Source organism: Mastigoproctus giganteus, chromosome 9, assembly GCF_048544385.1.
Source record: "Mastigoproctus giganteus isolate SK-2022 chromosome 9, ASM4854438v1, whole genome shotgun sequence".
NCBI classification, from domain to species: domain Eukaryota; kingdom Metazoa; phylum Arthropoda; class Arachnida; order Uropygi; family Thelyphonidae; genus Mastigoproctus; species Mastigoproctus giganteus.
In genome coordinates, this window is record NC_143583.1 from 198,984,972 (window position 1) to 199,007,768 (window position 22,797).

The 22,797-nt window shown below is 35.7% G+C and overlaps 1 protein-coding gene across 2 annotated transcripts in view; it reads right to left on the reverse strand.

The window, feature by feature from the left end:
* The window catches only part of Cse1 (chromosome segregation 1), a 441,978-nt gene that overhangs the window by 94,973 nt on the left and 324,208 nt on the right, over positions 1-22,797 (reverse strand). For both annotated transcript variants that reach the window (XM_090381796.1, XM_090381797.1), the window contains exon 21: positions 19,286-19,383. In XM_090381796.1, the coding sequence (XP_090237922.1) occupies positions 19,286-19,383 (98 nt within the window). The remainder of the gene's footprint in view (positions 1-19,285; positions 19,384-22,797) is intronic.

Consider the following 22,797-nt stretch of genomic DNA (forward strand, 5'->3'; position numbering starts at 1 on the left):
TTCGGCCATTTCGTCTTGCATTGTAACGCTGCAAAAAGCTTTGGTGAAACTTTAAAGCAAATGGGTTTTCTGCTGTATCAAGCTGTTGAAAACTCTGCTTTAAGTAAGTCTGTATCTTCTGAGGTTATAGCCTTCAGAATCATTTCAACAGGTCGCAAAGTTTCACGTAGCAATTCAAGTGTTTTCCAGTCATCGTCAGACACAGCTTCAGTTGACAGTACTGCACATAGAGCATTTGGAATGCAATTTTTCAATTTCAAAAATCTCTCAATCATATAGAATGTGCTAGCAATCTAATATAAGTTTATATTCTTTTCCATTAAATTTTGCTTTAACAAAATTTTGTAATATGTCATTTTTAGTAGGCGATTTTCGAAAAAGCTTGCAAATTTTTCTGACTTTGTTAATAGTTTGTGCAATATTGGCCGTTGGATTGAAGAAATAAATGAGCTTATCGGTAAAGTCGGCTTGATAAAGCATGCCTTGCTGTCTTTCTTCAACTTCTTCATCATCACTACTTTCTTCATTATTTTCATTTTCTTAATTGTCTTTGGGAGACTCAGAGACTGTAGCACCATAATTGATTGATTTTTCATAAAGTACATCTATAACTGACAGATGTATACAATGGGCTATACATTGTTGATGATTAAGCGCAATTTTCTTGCCAAACTTAATCATCATTGCTGCTCCATCGGTGGTGCAGGCAACAATATCTTCATCCAAGTTCAAACCAAATTCCTTCAAGTGTCCATTCACAATTTGCTCAGTTCTTTTGCTATCATGTGAACCATTAATCTCAATAACACCCAACGACCAATGATTGTCTTTTGAATGCACATTTATATTCATATACGTTTTATTTTGTATAGACGTATATTCGTCTAGAGTCAATGAATACCGTGCACCCAAAACCAATGAATTTTTGAAATGCTGAATGAGTTCTTCTTGCTTAGTTTTATAATAATTCAGAACCATTTTTTTAATTCCATTCACTGAGGCTGGTGGTAATTTATCGTATTTATTTCTCTGAAGGTGAAGGCTTGATTGTATAAACTCACTCTTGGCAAATGAATTAAAAGAAAATCCATCTAAAGCAGCTAATTTTGAAATCTCTTCTTCCGTAGATTTTTTAACGATAAAGTTTTCTAATGTTCTTACCATCCTCCAGACGACTTCATTATCTTCTGACATTTTTAACATTGTGCTTCATCTTTGCTTTTTCGAGCAAAATAATTCCATCAATTTGATTTCATCTTAGACATATTAAGAGTAATAAATATTAATTAGTAGGAATTTATATCACTGACAATTTTAAATAAAAATATTGAAGATAACAAAGGCACAATACTATGCATCACTCCCGCAAGCACTGAATGAAGAGTCTAAACGAGGCAAGTTTCAAAATTTTCACGAAAGAAATTTTTTATTTATTTACTCGCAATTTTTTTTCCCCAATTAAATCTATTGCATTTTCAAAATTACATAAAAGCTAAATTTGGTGAAGCTGTTTTTTGGAGAACATTTGTCTGCAAATTTAATAGGAATAAAGAAGCAAAAAACTTTCTACGATTGAAATTTGATGCAATATTCAGCGAATCTGTTTCTAGTGGGTAACCATCAATAAGGCGCGTTCCATAACTTGCCTGGCGAACAAGATAGATGGAACGGAGAAATGTTGAGCATTTTCTTTTACGCTATCGTTCCGACTCACTCAGTCGTAAATGAGTACACCCGCATCGTGCCATGATACAGGTGGGAAGATAAAAGGTACCCCCTCCTAGATTTGGGCCACTTGCCCATGAGATTCGTACCTTAAAATAAAATAAAAAACATAAAGCAGTTGAACGATCCAGACAAACGAACAAACATAAGAAAATGTGCATAACAAAACACTATATTCGAGGGCTAACTAAAAAAAAATATTTGAATCCGGTTTTAGAAGCTCGGTTTCAGTTTTAACAACTCAATATGAAAACCGGATTTAACCGGTTTATAAAACAGGTTTGCAAGCCATAGTACATACAGACTGATTGTCCACTGATGTATGTTTACCAATATGTCAACTGCAAACAAAAATTAAGATTTTTCAAGCTATAATAGTAATTGCCATTCCTAAAAGTACTCTGTTCACTATTCTAAAAGATCTAAAAAAATTGAAAGCTTAGAGATATGTGCTATTGGGGTAATATCAAGGCACAAAAATGCATAATAATGATGGTGCATGCAAAAACATTCCGGTAGATGGAAATCTTTTAAAAACTAAGGATGAAATGTCTGTGCTGATGAATATTAAAGATTTCAAGCCATCGTAGGCTGTCTTAAAAAAAAAAAAAAAAAAAAAAGCAGCCACTGACACTGAAGCTAACAAGGAAAGGAAGAAAAGCCATTTAAAAAAGTTTTTTTGTTTACACATGACCAGGAAACTGTTTAAGGCTAATAAAATTGGACTTATTTTTAAGTTGCTACTGGATAAAATACTAACATAAGGTGAGAAATAGTGGTGGTGGGTGGGGAGGCAAAACAATAGATCACCATTCTCCTAATGGCAAACATGTCTGGCCCAGAGAAGCTTCTCCTCTGTAATCATTAAGAAAGCCTGCAAGCCCTAATGCTTTAAAGGTTTGAAGATGCTGCTGACTACATATTTTACAACTAAAAGGCTCTTCGGTGTCACTGAAAATACACGAATGGATCAGACTTAGATCTCAAGCTATACAGGGGGAAATAAAAAAATTTTGTTGTTTGTTGATAATTGCACCACTCACTGCTAAGTGAATGGTCTATGTGCAATCACCGTTGAGCCTGCCACATTTATATTCATATTTCTGAAGAATTGATGTCCTAATATGACATCAATTCTTCAGCCCCTTGATTAAGGTGTAATCCAATGCTTTTAAGAAAAACTATCAAATGCCTTACAGAAACTGTGCCATGTCTCAAAATCAAAAGAATGTGAAATTGACATCAACATATTTAAGTGTTTCAACACGAGATAAGATTGGCAAAAAAGTGATCACTGACTGCATCAAACAAGATGGATTTGTCACCTTGATGATGTAACATATGAAGCTTTGCATGTTTCACTTATTAACACGTTCACTGCCAAATACGAGTTAACTCGTATTTGGTGATCTGGCCCAGGATGCCGCATATGAGTTTACTCAGACTTGTATGACTTGCCTTTTAAGCACAGCTACGACTATATTCATAGCAAATATGTGCAACTGATGGATAGTGGGATCCTGGGACAAGAATGACAAATCAACCACGGCATCAGAAAACAGAATATAAATATTTTATTCACAAATACATAAAGAAAAGTGTATTACTAAAACTCATGAAAATAATATTGTTTATTTGTGATATTTTTTGAAACATTCTTCTACTTCTCTTGGCACACTGGACAATAATAGAGTGTTTCGCAACATTTTTTATTTCTTGTACATACTCAATGCGTCTTAGTCTGGCATGGTTTTTTTTTTCAGCTGGTGGTATAGCCTCTAAATAATGAATTTCATGTTCAGACCTTATCTTCTTTGGGATGTTTAGAATTTTTTATCCAATCAAAGATTCAATGAATGTTTCTCTGCATTTCAGACATTTTACGGTGGAAACAGTAATTTGACAGAAAAGGATGTATGCATTATGTATATATATTTCTATAATATGTAATGCAATTTTTTTTGGCCATCTGATGGTTTTTCTTAGTGCTGAATAATACAAGAGCATTTGATCCAATCGATCTATGCTGGATATTCCACTATTGTAATCTTGAATTATGTTTGGTTTTATCGAAAATTTTCCGTTCCAGTTACGTACCTTGACCATTTCAACAACATGTATATTAGAAATGATAAAAACTCTCTTTTATTACTCCATTTACATACTACAACAGGGCCATTTCGTTGCCATGCAATTTCCCCTTTCTTCAATTTTCGCATCACCAAATCGTTTGGATTTTCTTTTCTGCCGGTGTGTAATGCTCCACATACATAAGTTTTTCAAGAAGACAACAATTTCGTCAGAGCAACGAAATTATAAAAATTGTCCATATACAATACATATCCCTTGTCTAAGAAGTCCTCAAGAAAGTACAGCACAACTTACATGGGCAGTATGACCCATGTTTTGTTCAGTTTCTTCTGATTTACCAGAGTAAATTTTTATTTTCATAACAAGGACTTGCACAGTTCATAAAGTTTGATTCCGTATTTGTGCTTTTTATTTTTTATGTACTGGTTGAAATCCAGTCTCCCACGCCACAACATCATTGACTCATCAATACAGATGTTTTTATTCGGTACATAATTATTGCGCTTAACATTATTGAAATGATTCAAAATCGGTCTTACTTTGTATAGCCTGTCAGCAGATTGTAATGAATTATCTGCAAAGTGAAAATATCTTAATATCAACTGGAATCTATTTAGACTCATAAATGACCCCAAAACATAACACTGAAGAATGAACTTGTACTCCAGTAATGCACTATTGAAGGAAAAGAATGACCCATTTGTAACAGAAGCCCAAGAAACACTTTCATTTCTGAGATGTCAGTGTCCTTCCACCTTGACGACCTGGCAGATTTTCGTGATTGTCCACATTTTTCAATTTCTTGCAAAGCCTATCAATTAGTTTGTTCAACTAATAATGTAAGAAATTCTTCTGAAAAATTTAGGTCTACCAATTTTTGTACACTAAATTGTGTTGTGTCCACAGGGTGGAATAAAACTAACGAAACAGGTGTATGTTCGGAACCTTATAAATAGGTTCCTTATAAATAGGAGATTAGTCTTTGGTACGCAAAGGATAACTTACAAATCCTTTTGTAAGTTATCCTGGTCATTTGTGTTTGGTATAAAGGTTCAAGTTTTGAAGTTACAGCATGTCATTCAAACTTGATGAGATCAAGTGTCTGAAGTCTAACAGCAAAAGGACTATAGTGCTCAAATAAAATGGTAACCATAACTTGTCCTTCATAAAACCGGGATTCACTTTTTTTTTTCCCACTCTTGGAGACTGAGAATACTTTCATAGCATCCAAAGGGATTAGATCTCTGACATAGACCGGTTATGCTACAAATAGTAGCAAAACTGGTCCATAAATTATATGCTACACCCAAAAATCACACGGTGCTATCGACTTCCAGACAAACACATGACCTCATCTACCACATTTCTTGTAAGAATTGTGATTCTTCTTACACTGGCTTTACCAGATGTATTTTAAACTCGAGGGTTAAGCAATGTGAAGCATCAGTTTGTGCATCACGCGTGAATGCATTGGTGCTAGCATTCCATGCGATAAATGAAAACCACACATCCCTGTTTAATGAAGCCAAAATTTTAAATATTCAATATAACTATACTAAGTTATTGATTGCTGAGACTTTAGAAATGAAAATAGAAAAAAAAAAAAAAACTCTATTAACATTCGTCGTCCATTTCTCATATCTGATTCGTGGGCATTCAAACGCATGCATACCAAAGACTAATTTCCTATTTATAAAATTCCGAACATACACCTGTTTCATTAGTTTCATTACACCGTGACACTAGTCAAAAAGTTTTAGTCCACTTAAGGGAGTAATTCTTTAATTTCATTGTTTTATCGCATTTTAATAGTATTTTATTCGTATTCCAGTGAGGAATTTTTTAATTTCATTGTTTTATCGCACTTTTAATCTTATTTTAATAGTATTTTATTCATATTCCAAATTCACATTTATGACAAAATGTTGTCCTTCACTAGAGCTTGCATCGGGGGTTTAATATTTCTGGGATCGGGTTGGGGTTCACCGCTGTGATCCTGGGGTGTTGAACTGTCCGTGTGTTAATAGTGAGGAACACAATATGAGTTTTAAATTATTTTAAATTATGTAATTTTGTTTCAACATATCATTTCATAATTTATTTGTATAAGGAGATTTGGTAAAGAAGAAATCCTACTGACTGAATAAAAGGTAACTCCTTGTTTATTTCTAAAACAGTAATTACTGTATGCATACATAATTCATGAATTCACCGTTTTCATGAATTCACGAATCAGTGCAAAATGCAATCTTCATTTTCTTGTTTAATGCTAAAGTGCATATTCTGAATTAAATTATACTATATTGTATTGGTAAAATTACACTAACTATTCAAACCTTTCTTTGTTCTTTTGCTGATTTTGTGAACTATCATCAATATACCAACCTTTCGATATAATGATTGTTTTTTTTTCCATTTCCATGGGGGACACTATAAAGAGCTTCAACTGTATATATATGAGAGTTGGTCAATTAAAATTTGTTAAAAACCCTTTAAAAATTTTTAAGTCACCTTTCACATTTAGTATATAACCCACATCAATCAATACAATCCTTATTCAAAAATTCAGCAGTTTCTTCAACAGCTGTTTTTACTTCAATGTCAAAATTGAAATGTCTTTTAAAGCTTTATCTATGGATAAAGCTTTAAAGGATAACATGAAAGCCATATGGTGAAAATTTTGGACTGTACGTAGGATATCTGAGCATCTCCCACTGCAACTTTTGAAACCAAGAATAGGGTTAGCAACATGCCCAGGTTATAAAGAAAAACAAATGCTTTTGTAAGTTGGTTTGGTTTGGCTTGTTTTTGTTTTTTAGGAGCATTAGCAACTAAGGCCATATTTCTCCGGGGATATGCGGTGGTCAATCCCTGACCTTTCCGCATCCTCTGCATTTGGTGGTCACGGGCTCGAACCCCAGTCTAATCAAGAAGCGTGTGCTACGCACTGCCGCTCCTGCCCACCTGGCTACGGAGGCGCCACCTTTTGTAAGTTATCCTGGTCATTTGCGTCTGGTATGAATGCTCAAGTTTCGAAGTTACAGCATGTCATTCAACCTTGATGAGATCAAGTGTCTGAAGTCTAACAGCAAAAGAACTATGGTGGTAAAATAAAACGGTAACCATAACTTGTCTTCATAAAACTGGGATTCACTTTTTTTTCACTCTTGGAGACTGATAATACTTTCTTGACCACTTTGAGCAACCTTAACCGTACACTGTGAATACTGTCATGTATTTCTTAAGGCTTTAGCTTTAAATTAGTTAAAATTTTTTTGGGCGTTGTCATCAAGTTGAAATGCCATATGAAAAACAAAACTCAAAATAAAAAAAAAAAACAAAACAAAGCAGTTCTTATTATATATTATCATTCTATTGTGTTAGTTTAAGCACATACAAAGGGTACTAGGAAAGTTTTGCAATATGACACAACAATGAATCACAGGAAGCTGCTTGTTGCTGCATGTTGAGACATGTTCATACGTGCATAGTAGCCGCCGCGCCAAGTCGATGGGCTCAGTTATTCATTAGTAGTGAGAGTGTAAAGTGCTTGCGATGGCATCGTGGTCACGAAATGAGATAAGGACAGTTTTGCGGTATAATTTCGTGCGTGGTTTAACCATAGACCAGTGCTTAGAAGAAATGACTCTTACTAGATGATGATTGTCCACATCGTACAATGATATTCAGGTGGTATAGAGAATTCCAAAGGGGAAATTTCACTCTGGAGGATTCTGAGAGGCCGGGAAGGCCACGAACGTCAGTTACGGAGGAAAACGTTACTGCTGTGAGGAAAATGCTTGACGAAAACAGGCGAGTGACCTACCAACAGATAGAGGATACTTTGGGCCTAAATGCACCAGCAATTCGTTCGATTCTGCACGATCATTTGCACGTGAAGAAACTTTGTTCTCTCTGGGTGTCGCATCAACTGACTGAAGAGCAGATGACACGACGTATGACTTGGTGCCGGGAGATGTTAAAAAAGTTTGATAAAGGACAATCTCGGTATGTGAACAACATCGTGACAGGTGACGAGACTTCGCTGTACTATTACGATCTGCCGACCAAGGCTCAAAACAAAGTTTGGGTCTTTGATGATGACGACACACCCGTAATTGTCAGAAAATCACGATCTGTAAAGAAGAAAATGATACCTGTATTTTTCAAATCGAGTGGAATTGTGGAACGTGTCGTTTTGGACACGCAGAAGACAGTCACAGCTAAGTGGTATACTGAACAATGCCTGCCTAAAGTCATTGGATCTATGAAGAACCTGCGGCCAAAGTCAAGAATGGACACCTGGTACCTCCATCACGATAATGCTCCAGTTCACCGCGCCAAAGCCTGCACCGAATATTTGACCACGACAGGACTGAAACTTCTCGAGCGCCCTCCCTACAGTCCAGACCTTGCTCCCTGCGACTTTGCACTGTTCCCGCATGTGAAAATGAAGCTAAAAGGGAGGCGGTTTTCCAGTGATGAGGACCTTCTACGGGCTTGGGACAACGAGTGTGCTTTACTCCCTAGTGAAACTTGGCAGAACTGGTTTAAAGATTGGTTTCGAAGGATGGAGAGGTGTATTGAATGTAGAGGAAATTACTTTGAAAAAATTAAATAAACAAAGCTGTATTGCAAAACTTTCCTAGTACCCTTTGTACATATCAATTTACTCCACCTACTCTTACGTTAATATCATTAAGAGTAGGAGACCGGCGGAATTACTTAACAAGTACAGGTCACTGTTGAAAAAAAGCCGTGAAATAGGGTTGAATTTGAAAGTGTCTGCAATACTGCCCAGACAAGATAGGAGAGAGTATATGATGAGAGCCTTGTCGATCAATTCGGCCCTGGAAAGATTGTGCAAGACTCGAAGGGGTAGAATTGTTTTTCAGCCTGTATTTGTTAACAGGAGAGACTGCTTCTACAGGCAACGGATACACTTAAAAAGAAAGGGCGCAAGAATATTTGCTGATGCTATCGAGGCAGTGGTAGGTCGGTCGGAAAACAGCTAGCTTGGGGGAGGGACACAAGGACTAACAGATTAACAGTAGCCACTGGCAGAGGTGAAAGTGATTCTTGCACTGCTTCTATTGGAATGAGCAGCAGCTTGGAAAACAAGATGTAGGGTATTTCAGAGACTGCTGGGAGTCATTGCGGTACAAGTAAACACATGGGTTTGATTAGGGTAGCTAAGAATAGGAACAGGTGCGTGTATACTTGCGTATACACCAATTCTAGGAGTTTGGTAAATAAATTTGATGAATTTGAGGTATTGCTCAAAACATCAAAGGCAGATATTGTTGGGATATCAGAGACGTGGTGTCACACAGATATAAGGAATGCAGAACTGGAATTTGAGGAGTACAATGTGTACTGGAAGGATAGACAAGATAGGAAGGGAGGAGGGGTTATGCTATCAGTTAAGAAACACAAAATCCAAGGAAGTGAAGCCAGTCGACATCGCTGGACAGAGAAGTGTCGAGTCAGTTTGGTGTGACATAAGCACTGGGAGATCAAAATTGAGGGTAGGAGTGTGCTATAGGCTTAACTCTGATGAGTATAATAAGATACTGTACAGGGAAATAGAATGGGCCAGTAAATCAGAGTCTTAATGGGGGATTTTAATTTCCCAGCTATTGACTGGAATTTGTGGGTTGGTCACTCACACACTAGCAAGGCTTTTGTGGATATATTGGATGATTGTTTTCTACATCAGCATGTTCGGGAGGCAACCAGAGGGAGTAATACTCTTGACCTGATTATCAGTAATGATTTTTCATGCATTAAGAATCTACAGATAAAGGAACCACTAGGTGGCAGTGATCACAGTGTACTGAAGTGGGATTTACTCAAAGAGGTAACTACCATCAGAGGTAAAGGGAAGGGTTTTTGCTTTAGTAAAGGTGACTACAGTGGTCTGAGACAGTATTTAAATTCTATATGGTTGGACAAACTGATGATGTTACCAACAGCAAATTCAAAATGGGAAGCATTCACAGAATTTATCTTGGAAGCTACTAGGCTTTACATACCAGCTAAGAAATATTGTTCAAGGTTTAGGCCTAAATGGATGTCAAACGAACTAATGAGACATATGGCAGAGAAGAAAAATGCATGGGATACATATAAATTAACACGTGACACAGAAGCCTATGATAGATATAAGCTGGTCTGTAACCAAGTCACAAAGGAGATTAAGCAGGCAAAGGCAGATTATGAGAAATCTTTGGCAAAGGATGCAAAGAAAAACACAAAGAGTTCTTTACTTATGTAAACTCTAGAAGGAAGGGGATGAATCAGATTGGTCCACTAGATATTGATGGTTCAACCGTTGATGATCCTGCTCAGGTGGCTAACAAACTAAATGAGTATTTTGCATCTACATTCACACACAACGAGTTATTCAGGGAGGGGAATGCAAGAGGTCAGTTAACTGTGGCAGTGAGCTAGATGATTTTGTAATAACTAAGAGGAAAGTGGAGGAGAAATTGTTGAAGATAAACATAAAAAAGGCACCTGGGGTGGATGGGATCTATCCAGTTATATTAAAGGAGGCAGCAAAGGAAGTAAGCAAACCCTTAGCCATAATTATGAGAGCTTCTTTGGACTCAGTGGAGGTACCCATAGACTGGAGATGTGCAAATGTGACCCCAATTCACAAAGGAGGATCAAAGGGCGACACAAGAAATTATAGACCTGTTAGTTTAACTTCTGTTCCAGAGAAATTAATGGAGACACTGGTTAAAAAGCGCTGCAATATAATCTACACAAGACTTCAGTTATAGCTCGGACACAGCATGAGTTTGTTAAGGGGAAGTCTTGTCTGACCAATTTGATTGGATACTATGATGTGGTCACAAAGGAACTGGATGAAAAGAATAATTTTGATATCATATATTTGGATCTCAGAAAGGCTTTTGATACTGCTGCACAAATTGGAGCAGTGTGGAATTGGAGGCAAATTGCTGTTATGGATAAAGGGATAGTTGGGTGGGAGAAGACAGAGTGGTAATCAATGGACACTGCTCATCGTGGACTAATGTTAATAGTGGAGTCCCTTAGGGTTCAGTGTTGGGTCCATTATTGTTTTCTGTTTTTATAAATTATATTGATAATGGTATATCAAGCTTAATGTACAAGTTTGCAGACAATACGAAGGTAGGCAGGGTTGTTAAAGACACTACTGGCATTACGCTGCTGCAACAGGATCTAGAAAAGTTGAGCAGATGGGCTGAGTGGTGGCAAATGAAATTTAACATTGACAAATGTAAAGTACTACATATGGGAAGCAGTAACCCCAGAGTAATGTATCAACTCTGTTGTACTACACTGACAGTGGTAGAGAATGAAAAGGACCTTGAGGATAATTGTGCAGGCAGATATGAAGTTTTCTGAGCAGTGCAGACAGTGTGCAAGAGTAGCTCATGGTGTGTTGTCAATGATATACAGGAATTTTTCTAGCAGGGATAAGGAGGTGATTATCCCCTTGTATAAGGCAATGCACCCACTGCTATTGCAGTACATCCGGTGGGTGTGGGACTGTGCATTCGGCACAAATACATAACGCAAACCCCAGGCCTAGAGAAGGGCACCGGGCAACAGCTGTCTTATATTGGCGGTGGTAAAATACCTCGCACATGTTTTTAGGCTAGATTTGTTGAGGTTCTACGCCAAAACAGATGAACTAGGTGGAGATGGACTTTTGCCTAGGAGCCACCCTTGACTCTGGGATACACATACGAAGTGCACCAGGAGGTATAATATAGTGTCTTATATATGTGTAACGAGAATGTTAATGTATATAAAATTGTATATATATCTTTTTTGTAAATATTGTATATATATATATTGATAATTAAAATAAATATGATATTTAAAATAAAAAGCATCAGCCAGTAGTACGGCAAAAATGCAGAGCGAAACGAAACGCAAAATAATATAAAATAAACAAACAGGGAAGGGAAAGTAGAGATAATAAGACAAAAAGGTAGTCGATAATCCCCTGTATAATTTAGTCATTAAACCCAATTAATAAAAACGATGTAAATTTAAAATAATGCCAATTATATATAATTTAGCGGTACCCCCCCCTCGAAGGTACCAGTTCCAAAAGACGTGAAATATCACCAAAAAGGGGTTAAAGAAACTACAAAAACTAAAATATCAAAATAATAACAAAATAATAGACTGACCATTATGCCCCATATCGATAGAGGACCACGAGGCCAATAATGGTCATGGAATCGCTGCATTTCAATCGTCATACAAATCATCGCAAAGTCGGAAATATCGAAGAACCAAACCACCCTCCCATTCTCTGATATATCAACCAATTCAGAGGATTTGCATGGCGGTGGTCCTTATGCAGCGAGAAATAATCTATAGAACAGACAGCACTCTTGATCAGAGCCACACCACTGACATAATGCAAGCTTAACCAGCTTATATAATAGAAAGGAAAAGAATAGATGGCGGCACAGGCGCTGCTTATTTAGCATATCAACCCACTACTACCACTAATTTATATAATGTGATGTAAAAGTTAGGCAAAAGTAATAAAAATGAATATGAAGCTATCATTAGAGGCAGCAAATGCACATCCTCCACATGAAGCCTAATTATATCTGATAATTAAAATAAATATGATATTTAAAATAAAAAACATCAGCCAGTAGTACGGCAAAAATGCAGAGCGAAACGAAACGCAAAATAATATAAAATAAACAAACAGGGAAGGGAAAGTAGAGATAATAAGACAAAAAGGTAGTCGATAATCCCCTGTATAATTTAGTCATTAAACCCAATTAATAAAAAACGATGTAAATTTAAAATAATGCCAATTATATATAATTTAGTGGTACCCCCCTCGAAAGTTAACAGTTCCAAAAGACGTGAAATATCACCAAAAAGGGGTTAAAGAAACTACAAAAACTAAAATATCAAAATAATAGAGAACGGGAGGGTGGTTTGGTTCTTCGATATTTCCGACTTTGCGATGATTTGTATGACGATTGAAATGCAGCGATTCTATGACCATTACTGCCCTCGTAGTCCTCTGTCGATATCGGGCATAATGGTCAGTCTTATTTTGATATTTTAGTTTTTGTAGTTTCTTTAACCCCTTTTTGGTGATATTTCACGTCTTTTGGAACTGGTACCTTCGAGGGGGGTACCGCTAAATTATATATAATTGGCATTATTTTAAATTTACATCCTTTTTATTAATTGGGTTTAATGACTAAATTATACAGGGGATTATCGACTACCTTTTTGTCTTATTATCTCTACTTTCCCTTCCCTGTTTGTTTATTTTATATTATTTTGCGTTTCGTTTCGCTCTGCATTTTTGCCATACTACTGGCTAATGTTTTTTATTTTAAATATCATATTTATTTTAATTATTAGATATAATTAGGCTTCATGTGGAGGATGTGCATTTGCTGCCTCTAATGATAGCTTCATATTCATATTTATTTATTTTTATTACTTTTGCCTAACTTTTACATCACATTATATATATATATATATATATATATATATATATATATATATATATATATGTAATAATTGTGTGTGTACAAATAAATGGAAAAATGGAATAGAATGTATAAGGCAATGGTCAGGCCACACCTTAAGTACTGTATACAGGTCTGGAGGCCTCATTTTAAGAAGGATATAGAGCTGCTGGAACGAGTACAGAGAAGGGCAACAAGATTAGTGAATGGAACAAGGGGTTGCTCTTATGAAGAAAGGCTTAAGTTTTGCAAATTACAGTGTCTGGAGACTAGGCACCAGCGAGGTGATCTGATAGAGGTGTATGAAGCCTTGAATGGTTTGAGCATGCTCAATGCTGATGGGATTCTTCCTCTTGCTCATATTAATCACCTGAGAGGGCATAAATTCAAATTGTGGAAAGACAGATGTAGGATAGATGTGCGGAAATTTGCCTTTAGCCAGCGGGTAGTCGGTTGGTGGAACAGACTTCCATCCCTTGTTGTGGAGGTTGATAGCTTAAATAAATTTAAGGCTCAGCTGGACAGGTATTTTGAACGAATGGAGGGGTGAAGTGGAAGGGTTTTTTTTGGCTGATGCTGCATAAGCTTGCTTTCTTGCATCATATGCCTCTACTAATGCTAACTACTGTACTTCAAATGTTTTAACTGAAAAACCCTTGTGCTACACAAAACGAAGTATCTTTATTAAGTTTTAGGTGTGTTGAGTCTGACAATGTGGGTCACTCCAATAAATTACCAGAAAGGATTATTCTTATTAATATTCAAGCAAATTCACAAATATACGGCATAACTAGAGTTGATTTCTGAGAATTTGAATTAAAAAGTGCATATAAACATGGTCCGATTCCAAATTCCGAACTGTGGCTATTTGAATTTTAGGAAAAACAGAACAATATGAACTGACTCGAAAAAGGTAAGTTTGTTATCAAGAATAAAAATAAATGCAACATAAAATTAATATATAAAAATAAATGTGGGCCACAGAATTCAATATGCAATCAAGTAACACATCTTATGCTTGCACTTCTGTGTGAACAAGATTTTTCATCCGACCCATGGACAAATATCTAAAGTGATTAGAGCTCTGACATAGGTGGCTGATTTTGTGGATCACTGTGACTGATTCATCACCCAGGAATCTGGTCACTGAGGTGAGTGACCAACGCACAGGAATAATGAGGAGTTCCATTGTGTTGGATTGATCGACCTTGGTGCACTTCTTCTAGTAGAATCATATGGAGGAGTACTACAATCAAGATGGGATCTAATTATGGATCGAAATTGAAGGGGGACACAAATTTGTATCCCATGTCATTGACAAGATTACTCAAAGTATGTTTGTTTTATTTAAACATGTAGTTCATATACAGTTTATGTGATATAAAAAGCTTATTATCAAGAATTAATAAATTGGATGCTGTTAGTAACAGGAACTGTATGGCAATGGTTTTATTTTTGGACAGACAATAGTCATTACCACTCATCCAGTTTATTAGAAGCAGTTTATTCAATGCAAGCAGACGTCATTCTATAGCAAGCATCCTGAGATTGGAATGAAACTGTAAGGTCATCTGCATAGAGGTAAGTATGTACAGTACTCAGAATACTGCTTGTCATGTAGTTTATTTTAGTTAAAAATAATGTGGCATTGGGCAGATCCCTCTGGTATGCCTTCTTTCTTTCTGAATGAATGAATTTTTTAGAAAGTTTGGATAAATAGTGGTAGACTGCCTTGCAGTTCAAGAGTATAAATCAAATTATGCTGTATCTCCAAGTAGTATCAAAGGCTTTCTGTGTATCAAATGCAAACCATTACCAAGTGTTCCTTTCTTATTGATGCATTGTTTATATGCAATTCTACTTTGAACAAGGGATTTAGGGAATTCTTGCAGAATCTGTATTGGTTAAGACAACTTGCTCCAGCAATCAGTGACTTGCTGGATAAAAGAAAACTTAAGATCAATATCTGGAATTATGACCTCCACATCTCTATATGTTTGATAAACTGATATGACACCATGGGCTTTCCTGCCTGCCTGTTTACAGTGCACAGAAAACTTAATATCTGCCTGTATCTACCCAGAACTCCCAGATCCCTTTCTTCTTCTTCTACTGTTTTTTAATTCGACCTCACCAAGTCTATAATTTATTTTGGGGTTGTTATTCTCCAAGTGTAAAATTTTGCTGCATTAATTGCCAATTTTCCGACCATTTTTGAAGTCTGTCCAAGTCATCCAGGAGGGGCACTGATCATCAACAACTCTACGAATCTTTACGTCGTCTACAGATTTTGACATTATGCCTCCTCCTATCCACCGTCAATATTGTTTCAGTAACCTCCCGTCAATATTGTTTAAGAAAATCATTTACAATAGTGGTCCAAGAACTGATCCTTGAGGCCCCCATTCCTGATGTTACATCAATCTGAAGAATATCCATTAATCACAACATGTTGCCTTCTGCCTTTCAGCAACCCAGCACAATCCAACTTAGAATCTCTCCGGTAATCCCAAAATATTCCAGCTTATACAGTAACCTCTCGTTAAGGACTACATATATACATTTAAGATATCACATGTTCAACCATACCCTGAAACCTACCCATGGATTGGGACATACTGTTTTCTTAATGTCTGAGCTGTAGAGTTCAAAAATGGTTAGTTATAAAAATGTTAAGATAAACGAACGAAACAAAAACTTTGTTACTGCCATTTAGATTTCTCTGAAGAGAATATATCTTGACAACTTTTTTAATCCGTTTTTTTTTTTTTTTTTTTTTTAGTCAAAGAAGTTTCCATCCCTTCTGTGAGAAGGCTGGCTTCTACTATCTAGTAATAAGTTTTTCTGTCTTCTAAACACAGCACTTACAAAGTCATTAAAATATTTAAACAATACCCAGAGAGCCTTTTTAAGTCCACGCCAGAAGACATCTCCAAGGTTAGTCTTAAATCGACATAATTTCCACATTCCAACATAATATGTTGAGAAGTTTCCTCCTGTCCGCATTGACAAGTTCCTCGCTCTTTTAAACCTAGTTGGAACAATCTATATGCCAAGCCACATCCTGTTATTTAGGAATGTTTATTTACTAATCCAACTTTGGGAAAGAACAGATATGTCTATCTTCCTTTATTAGAAATTTTCCAGTCACTTTGTCATAAAGCCATCAGTTCTTGTAATATTTGTGCTTTCTCAGTTTTAAGATCTGATCACACATAAACTTTAGTTTTGTCTGGGCAAGATGACAATCCCAGAAGAGTCTTTCTTATATTTCTCTTGGTATAATATAATAAATCACTCAGCAGCATAACATACTTAACAGGCATTTTCCCAATATTATCTGTAGAGCCTCTGAGGAGACAGTTCTGCAAGCCCTGGCCACACCCAATAAGGCAAATCTCTGTGCCTGTAAAGTATATTTTTGCATTACCACCTTATTTATTCTATGTACCCAACTCCCGAGGCATATATCATGATGAGGACAAATAGACATTCATACAAAAGTTTTATGACCAGGCCCTTTATACCTCAATCAGAGCTTATAATCCTCCGGAGCTTGGTGTACAATGTTTGAATCTTATTCTTAAGATATTTAGCATGCTCAGTAAAGAACAGCCTTTCTTCAATTTGTATTCCTAAATATATTGTGACTTTGACATAGTGAACTGCCCCCCCCCCCTATTCAGCCTGACATTCGGTGCTCTATTCATGCTTAACTTACCTTTCAATAGCATTTGCACAGTCTTTTCTTGTGAAATTTGCAACTTATTTATTCTTGACCATCTGTACAATTCTGTTAATACATTTTCAGCTCTGTTCTCTAACTGAGAACGAGAATTCCCAGTAATCAGAATTGCTAAATCATTGGCATAGGATATATATCTTGTTCCTTCTATGTCCTTATTTAAGAATTCATCTAAGACAATATTCCAGATGAAGGGACCTATCACCGAGCCTTGAGGACATCCACATAATACACTTCTCGTAATTTCAGTATGTAGTGTCTTAACTACAATTCTTCGATCACTGAAATAGTTTATAAACACTGAATATAAGGTACCAAAACATTCAGAGATAAGGGCAAGTAATTTTTCAAATCCTGTGCTCTCTTAGCCAGTGCTTTTTCATAGCAGCCCTGGCGTCCCTAACCTTGTGGTACTATTCCAAATCAACTTTGTATCTGTTGTAGGCTTCAGCACTTTTCGTCACTCTGTAACTATCCCATGCTATCTTTTTATGCTCTATTTGACCAGCCAGCCCTGCATTCATCCATTTCAGCAGCATCCTGTAATATTTTCTTAATGGCATGTATGCATTCATGGCTTCTGTGATTTTTGCTTTAAAGGTATTCCACAGTTCAAATGTATTTGCCCTCACTCTGCAATCCATCCAATTAATAGATGCCATATATTATCAAAGTCACCTCTTCTGAAATCAAACTCCGTGCCTTTACTTTTAACTATTGCAACATCTTTCTTCATCTTCCAAATGAAAACTGCATATTCACTATCTGACAATGGCTCCTGTGCTTTAAGCCCTGCAATATCATCTGATTCATGAGTAATGATGAGGTCAAGAATGTTCTCACCCCTAGTATTTCTTTAACAACCTGGAACAAATAATAATCATCTAGTTTATTAAAAATTTTTTTCCCCCAATGACGAGTTTACCTCTCACTTATTCCAATCAATTTGGGGCAGATTGAAGTCACCCATAACAAGACATTTCTGCTTACTTATCCATTCCATCTGCATATGCTGTGTTCTCTCATACGCTTCACAATCTTACAGTTTGTAGAGATTACTCCCACTCTCACTATACCTTTGCTTCCAATTAACTCACACCACACAGATTCTATGCAGGCAGACGTAACTTCAGCCTCAGCAAAAGCTCTTTTCACATTCGGGCTGCATTTCCATCTCAAAATCCATAAACATACACTATACTGGAATGACACTATGCATGATACTGCTCTGCTAACAGTTTGCTGACAGCCTGGTATGACAAGTATATGATCCGGAAGAGTGGAAAAATATTTTCCCTCATCTTTTGCTTTTTGATAGTAGATGGATTTAGACTCATCTTCCTGTCAGCACAGTGGTGAATGATCCATAGATCTAGGCGGTATCTTGTTTGTTAATTCATTATTTGCTTGATTTAGCTCTGGAGGATTATTTTTTCCCCTTTCAGGTTTCCAGCTCCATCACTGTAGTTGTCGGAACTCAGAGTATGAATGATGTATGGTTTCCATCTGCAAATAGCCAGATTTCAGATGGTTAACTTGTAAGTGATGCAAACCAGTGACCAAGCAGCCGGAAAAGGTTAGTTTGTTATTGTATTTGGTTTTTTTAAGAGCATTAGCAACTAAGGCCATATTGCTCCGGGATATGCGGTGGTCATTCCCTGACCTTTCTGCATCCTCTGTATTTGGTGGTCACGGGCTCGAACCTTGGTCTAATCAAGAAGCGTGTTCTACGCACTGCTGCTCCTGCCCATCTGGCTACGGAGGCACCAGAAAAGGTTAGTTCAGTTAGTAATAAAGCAGAAATAAACAGATAGGTGAATTTTCATTATGGGCTCTAGTGTGTTGCTTGTAGAACTATAAGCTACTTTTTATAATGAGTGGGTGAACTGTTTTGAAACTAAAATAATATGTCATTAAAGCATTCTATAGAACACTTTTAATCACGTGTTCACTGAAAATTGCTCAGCACCCGGTATGGGATCACTGGAGTGAGAAACTTGTAAGTTTGGCATCTAAGAATAGGCTATATTTAATTAATATTCCCTTTTCTGCAAGAGAAAGTGAAACAAATAAGATTCAATATATATCTGTTGTTTCTTGAAAGTTGATAAAAGAATTAGTAATTCTGTGGGAAAAAAAAAAAAAAATCTAGTATGATTATTAGGGGGAAAGAAGTCAAACCAATAAAGAAATAATAAGTACTTACGGTTTTAAATATTCAACCAAACTTTCCAAGATATAGAAACCTTCATGATCATTAGTCTTTGATGCTATAAGTTTCTGAAATACCCCAAGCACAGCACTCTAAATTTAAAAATACAATCATTTAAAAGGGAATTTTCACATAAAATTTTGCATAATTTATAACTGTTGAGAAACTAAAGTACAAAACGTTAATCAATTTATAAATATGATATAATAATGTATATATATTACAGTACTCACTGGGAATAATGCAAGTTGACTGAAAAAGAAAGTTAAAAATGGAAAGAAATATATAATTAGAATAAAAGCAGTTCCCAAAATAATGTGCACATAATTCTGTTTCATAAAAATTAAAAACTAATACAAGGGAATCACTAGATTCCAGGATGTAGGAAGAATAGTCAATAAGTTTCTATTTCAAATGCAGTCTTGTCAAGTAACAGCAGTACTCCATATTGCAACAGCCCAATGTCCTATATTCAGTCTTTGATGAATGAGAATTATGTGCATGCTATTTTGGAATTCCACTTTTATTCTAATTTGTTTCCTTCATTATTTTAATAGCGCTTTTTAATAAACTTGCATTATTCACAGTTGTAATTTTAGTACTATAAGATATATAGTTTATATCATATTTAGTAAGATTTTTTGATATTTTTGCATCACTACATTTTCCAATAATCCTCAAATTGTGATGCTGATGAGGAAAAAAACATTAACACAAATTGCTAATACATATTTTACATTCTACTTTTTTCACTGTAATATTAATGGCTCCAGTGCAAGGAAGTTAAAAGCTTTTGCTGCACCAGTCAAAAAAAAACACATTGTATTGAAACTCTACAGGGATGCAGTGTCATCTACCAACTGTGTTTATATAAGTAATAACAGCCTTTTTTTTTTTTTAAATATATATTTATGATAATTTTGAAATTTGGTATGGGAAGGTGCAACCTTTCAAGTAAGGTCAAGATGATGTGGGCTTACACAAGTCAAAATTGAAGAAATTCTCTGGAATTCAAATTCAGAAATTGATGACATTAAATCAAGTACTACATATACAAATGTAAAGGACATTACACAATACATTAAAAAAGCAGGAACTTTGTGTATTTTTATTCTCCCCTCAATTTTAATTCTGATTTTATTTTTGATTTTAATCGTACTAAAAAAAAAAAATTTTTTTTAGTACGATTAAGGAATCAAAAAAAAAAAAAACAGTATGACTATAAAATCACTATAAAGCCGATAAAATCAAAAATGGGAAAAAATTAATATTTAAAAACATTTATATACATTGTTTTTCAGTTTTTATAAAACATCTGAATTCTTCAAACAACTCATTCCAGCTGGCTTATCTGCTGTCTGGAAACTTGCCAGCAAAAGGGTTAGAGTAAAAAATATAAAATTATCACAACATACTCAAGATAATACAACTAAAATATGTGACCATCACTGTATTTAAAATATAGAATTGCACACTTCATAGTAATCTGAACTCCAGAAACTAGTTTTATATTAAAAGGATAATATCTGTTATTAATATGGTTTTAGGCAAGTCTTCCTGTCATAAATGCCATATATTTAATAATAATAAGATAATGTACTCTTGTATTTCCCAAATAAATAACTGTACTTGTTAATTCAGTTGAACAAGACCTCAGTAAGTTCCACACTTCATCAATGATTAGAGCTAGACTTTTCCAAACAGGTGCTGCATATGTGCCAACTTCACTGGAGGAAGAAATGGAGAGGGGGGGACAGAGTAATTACAGTCTGTTAATTGTGAAGACAAAAGTATTGTTTCAAACCACCACTGCTGGTTTTAAGTACATTTTTAAACAGTTTTTAAAACAAAACACATGCATGTTGACATTAATGAATTATTTTCTTTATGGCAGTAATAATAGTGGCTGGTAAAACCTCTGGTACAAAAAGTACCAGAGGTTACAGCTGGTAGCAAATGACTTTAAAATTTCTAATTAGATGGCTAGAAAGAGAAAACTGTTTATTAGAGAATAATGAAATTTGTCCTCTCCAAATCACAAACCATGTAAGACACTGAAATAAGTGAGAGATGGCTTGGTGCAGAGATTGTTCTGACAATGTGAGTAGATCGTAGCTGAGAACGATGTTTCTACAAAAGTTAACGGACTAAAGAAACATATTCAAATGAAGATTATATTAAATAATCAGCAAAAAATATATACTATGTGTAAAGAATGAGATGTGTATCAAAATGCATAAAAATTCACAAAGCTAACCTCATATTATATTCTTGCTTTGATGTTGTCGTGGTGGTGTTTTCTGGCGAAAGGGCTACATAGGCCACATTGTGCCTCCCAAATCAATTGACTTTACATAAAAAACTGCTTGAGCAGCAGTTATAAACGGTCATATATTCAAATTTGTTTTAAATAGTGAAAGAATTCAGAGAGATTTGCTTATTTACCTATGATGCTATTGAGAGACAGAGGTTGTTGTAGATCTGAAATCAAACTAAAAGACGCTTGCCGAGCATTGTTGAACAAGCTACATTCAAGAAGTATATGTTTTACTGTAAGTGGTGTGCACACACTGAGGAGTATCATTTCCTGCAACCAGATAGAGATGTGTGAGGTAGGTGTGACCTATTTGAGTTCTGGCTAAGATTACTACTTCTTTTCTATTTTTATGAAGGCTAAAAGTCCATAATTGTGGTTCAGGTTTTATTTGAAATAGCTTGTTATTTGTTTGCATTTTCCACAGAAGTGTCTATTGTTCCATAGATGTTCTCCATACATTATATCTATAATCAGAATATGGGACTAGATCATTTGTTGAGGCTATGTTGGAAGGATACTTTGCAGCATCCTTCATCTGCACATTCATTTCCTGGAATACCGCTGTGGCCAGGGATCCAAGAGAAGATAACAGTTTGCTGATGCTCATGAAGACATATTAGCTCATGTCTTATGAGCTTTAATAAAGGATTGTTAGGTGAGGAAGTGTTTTTCAAAGCTAAAAGAGCACTCTGTGAATCTTTATATATTATGCTTTTATTTATTGACAGCAGTGAGATGTTTTTCAGAGCAAGCTTAATGGCATGGAGCTTAGCAATATGACTGCTGCATTCGGTTGGAAGCAAAATTGAAACAGTTGTATTAGGGAAGACAGCAACTGCACCCACTCAATTGTCAGATTTTGAACCATCAGTATAGATCTTGGTAAAGTAGGGGTATTTTGTGTGTGAGCAAAATGTAGTCGTTGGATGTTAATATTTGCTACAGAACCTTTACCCCATTGTTCAAAGTATTCATCAGAAGAAAGTGTGAAGGAAGTCCATGGGGGAACTGAATCTTTTGATTCTTTGAGGATATTATCAAGTTGAATGTTCCAGCTTTCTGTTAGATTCTGCAGTCTGATACCAGTAGGCCGAATAGTTCTGGGTTTAGTTGCATAGTGACTTTTCCACTGAGAATCATGCAGTAGTGGCTTAATAGGGTGAGTAGGCAGGCTTTTAATTTTAGCTGA